The sequence below is a fragment of the Crocuta crocuta genome, unplaced genomic scaffold, assembly GCF_008692635.1.
Source record: "Crocuta crocuta isolate KB4526 unplaced genomic scaffold, BGI_CrCroc_1.0 scaffold110, whole genome shotgun sequence".
NCBI classification, from domain to species: domain Eukaryota; kingdom Metazoa; phylum Chordata; class Mammalia; order Carnivora; family Hyaenidae; genus Crocuta; species Crocuta crocuta.
In genome coordinates, this window is record NW_027527386.1 from 1,979,783 (window position 1) to 1,983,543 (window position 3,761).

Consider the following 3,761-nt stretch of genomic DNA (forward strand, 5'->3'; position numbering starts at 1 on the left):
GCAGGGAAAGGGCTAGAACTTGACCCCTTTGGGGTCTGCGGGGGTGAGGTGGGGTGTGCCTGGGGACAGAGCAGGGCCCACAGTTGTCCCATCTCCTGCCTCTCTCCAGTGAGAAAGGAACTTCGAGCGGAAGCCACTGTCAGCGGGAGCCCGGAGGCCCCAGGGACCAACATGGTAAACACATCCACGGGCAGCACGATACCCGAGGGGCACCCGCAGACTCGGGCAGTAAGCACACTGCGCCGGGCTGGAGGGCACAGAAGAGATGTAAGGGTGGAGAGAGGTCACGTCTGGCCTTGGGCACAAAGGAAGCTTGGGGAGGGGTGCCGGGACAGTGGAGGCAGCTTGTGGCTGGAGGTGCTGCTGACNCCTGTGTCACCCCACCTTCCCCCGTCTCCTCCCAGGGAGAGGGCCCCGAGAGAGAAACCCAACCAGCCGGCGCTCCGGCAGCCCCGCCAGGGACCCACCGATGAGGCGCAGATGGCGGCCGCCGCGGCCCTGGCGCGGCTCGAGCAGAAGCAGCCCAGGGCCCGGGGCCCCATGTCGCAGGAGTCCATCCGGAACCAGGGTGAGCGGTGGCCGTCCCTCCCCCACCCTTCCCGTGCGGTGTGGGAGGGGAACAGGTCTGCGGTAAACTCCCGGTTGTGAGCGGTGGGGGGTGCGGGGTAGAAGGTGCAGGGGTGCTGGGGTCCGAGAGGTTGAGGAGGGGAGACGGCAGCTGAGACAGAGCTGTCGTTGGTTGAAGCCTGGGGGCGTGGAGAGGTGGCTCGGGCCGGGGGGCCTGAGCAGGGAAAGGGCTAGAACTTGACCCCTTTGGGGTCTGCGGGGGTGAGGTGGGGTGTGCCTGGGGACAGAGCAGGGCCCACAGCCGTCCCGTCTCCTGCCTCTCTCCAGTGAGAAAGGAACTTCGAGCGGAAGCCACTGTCAGCGGGAGCCCGGAGGCCCCAGGGACCAACATGGTAAACACATCCACGGGCAGCACGATACCCGAGGGGCACCCGCAGACTCGGGCAGTNTGTGGGGAGGTGGGAGGGCTCTTCCGACACTGGAGCAATCAGGGAGGTCTTGCTGGCGGAGGTGGGCTTTAAAGGAAAACATGGCAAAAGGGTGTTTTGAGCAGCTTGACCTTTTGAGGTCTCACTGAGGTTTCGGGTTTTTTTTGTTGTTGTTCATTTAAAAATTTTTTTAAATTTATTTCTGAGAGAGAGAGAGAGATAGAGAGAGCAAGCATATGAGCAGGGGAGGGTCAGAGAGAGGGAGAGACACAGAATCGGAAGCAGGCTCCAGGCTCTGAGCTGTCAGCACAGAGCCCAATGCGGGGCTTGAACCCACAAACCGTGAGATCATGACCTGAGCCCGAGTTGGACGCTCAACCCACTGAGCCCCCCGGGCGCCCCAAAGTCTCACCAAGTTTTAAGAACAGAAGAGACTGTGGACAAAGCCTAGGAATTGAGGTCCAGAGGGAGGTCTCGGGTCACCCAGGCCGCCGTGACTCCGGAGTCATCCACCAAAGCCCCTTCCTCACGGGGGAGACGGGTGCAGCCAGAGCTGCGGGTGGGTGTTTGCTCCGTGTCCCAAGCTGCTAGTGCTCTTTCTGTCCCTTTCTTTAGTATATGTGCTGCCGAAGCGAGCACTCTTTCTGTCCCTTTCTTGCTTAATTCCGAGGCGGCCGGCCCTGCAGAGCCGTTCACAGAGCGGAAGGGGCCCTGTCTCTGGGCCTGGGTGTCCCACGGCTAAGTAAGCAAAAGGGACAGCATGGGGACTGGGGACGTGTGGCTGCCAGAGCCATGCGGTCAGCCGCCTCTGCCCCGCCCCCCAGGTGCCCAAGCCCAAAGAGGAGGGCTCCACCCATCCGGCTGTGCCCGCCGTGTGCTTCACCTGCCCGCTCACGGGGGCCACGCTCAGGAAGGACCAGCGCGATGCCCACATCAAGGAGGCCATTCTCTTGGTGAGTGGCGGTCCCGTGGCCCCGCCCCCGGCCCCTCCCTCCAGCGGTCCCGGTGCCAGTGCCACGCCTGGCAAGCCGGGTGGCATGGACCCTCCGTGACGTCCGCGCCTGCTTGTATCGTGTTTGTTTCCGTCTCCCTTCGAAGGCAGGATTCTCAGGGCGCCTGGGGGGCTCTGTCGGTTAAGCATCTGACTTTAGCTCAGGTCGTGATCTCGCGGTTCGTGGGTTCGAGCCCTGCATCGGGCTCTGTGCTGCAGCTCAGAGCCTGGATCCTGCTTCCGGTTCTGTGTCTCCCTCTCTCTGCCCCTCCTCTGCTCCTGCTTTGTCTGTTTCTCTTAATCTCAGAAATAAAACATTAAAAAAAAAACCAGACAGAATTCCTGTGGGGTCTGAAGTTCAGAATACAGACGGGTGGGTGGAGAAAAGCCGCCCCTCACCCACCCCTCCTGGAGGGCGCAAATGTCCCTCTCCAGAGAGAGATTCCAAAGACAGACACGCAAATGACCCAACACCCCGAATCCCCTTCCCTGGGGCACGAGTTTCCCGATCCTGTCAGAACAAATCACTGCAAAGGTGGAGGCTTCAAACAGCGCCTGTTCCTTGTGTCACGGTCCCTGGGAGCCAGAAGTGGGACGTGGGTCTCGCTGTGCCCAATCGGGGCGGCGGCGAGGTGGCTTCCTGGTGGACCCTCTAGGGGAGCGTGTCCCTTCCCTGCTCCCAGGCTTGTCTGTGTTCCGTGGTGCCTGTCTCCGGCTGTCACCTCTCTTCTCTCTTCCCCGTTAAGGGACCTTGATGTTGCATTTGGGCCCCAGGGATGATCCAGGCTCATGTCCCTATTTTAAGGCCTGCGGATCAGCAACCTCGGCTCCATGAGCCTCCTTAATGCCCCAGGGCGCACCTTGGCGTCTTCATAAGTCCCAGGGGTTGGGATGTGGACATCTGTCAGTCCTCACCCTGCCGTCACCAGCCGTTAACGCTTTTGCCCCGTTCGCTCTGTCGTCCCTTTCTGGTTTGTTCTGAACCATTTGAGAGAGTTCCGCGTTCTTACTAGCAAACCTTCCTGTACGCTCCGTAGCCGTTTGGCAGCTCTTGGCCCATGAGCGCGTCGGAAGGTCCCCGAAGGTCGCATGGCGGAACGCCTTGCTGTGGCTACGCCGAGCCGTGGGCCCAGTCCGGGCTCAGACTGAGAACGCGCACACGCGTGCATGTGCGAGCAGGGGAGCCCCAGTGAGAGGGGGAGAGGATCCCAAGCCGGCTCCGCACCGTCAGCGCAGAGCCCGCCGCGGGGGCTCGATCCTGCCCTGCGTTGGCGTTAAAATGATTCTTCCATGGTTTTTCTAGTGCTTTTCATTGTTCGTTTTAACTTTTAAAACTCCAATCTGACCAGAGGCACCTTGGCTGGTTCAGTCGGTTGAGCGTCTGACTTTTGATACAGATTCAGGTCAGGATCTCACGGTTTGTGAGCTCGAGCCCCGCGTTGGGCTCTGCACCGGCGCGGAGCCTGCTGGGGCTTCTCACTCTCCCCGTGCCCCACTCGCGTTCTCTCTCAAAAAAAAAAAAAAAAATTGGGGGGAAAAACACCCCCAACGTCTGACCTGACTAGAAGCTACTGCCCTGGGGAGTATGAGGCACAGAGCCACTAGTTTTCCCCGATAGCTACCTCGTTTTGCTCCCACACGCACACCCCCTTTTTATTGAAAACGCCTGCTTTTTGGTCATCTTGGTGAAATGCATCTTTATCACCAAGTATATTCCTGCATGGATTTCCCTGGGGGCTTCTGGTGGTCCCGAGGGGGGGGGCCCTGAGGGGGTG

At 60.5% G+C, this 3,761-nt stretch overlaps 1 protein-coding gene across 1 annotated transcript in view; it reads left to right on the forward strand.

The window, feature by feature from the left end:
• The first annotated feature begins 409 nt into the window (after window positions 1-409).
• UBXN6 (UBX domain protein 6) overlaps window positions 410-3,761 on the forward strand; it is a 5,876-nt gene continuing 2,524 nt past the window's right edge. Inside the window, exons 1-3 of the mRNA XM_077745270.1 lie at window positions 410-568; window positions 895-959; window positions 1,820-1,948. Coding sequence (XP_077601396.1) covers window positions 481-568; window positions 895-959; window positions 1,820-1,948 — 282 coding nt within the window. The 5' untranslated portion in view covers window positions 410-480. The remainder of the gene's footprint in view (window positions 569-894; window positions 960-1,819; window positions 1,949-3,761) is intronic.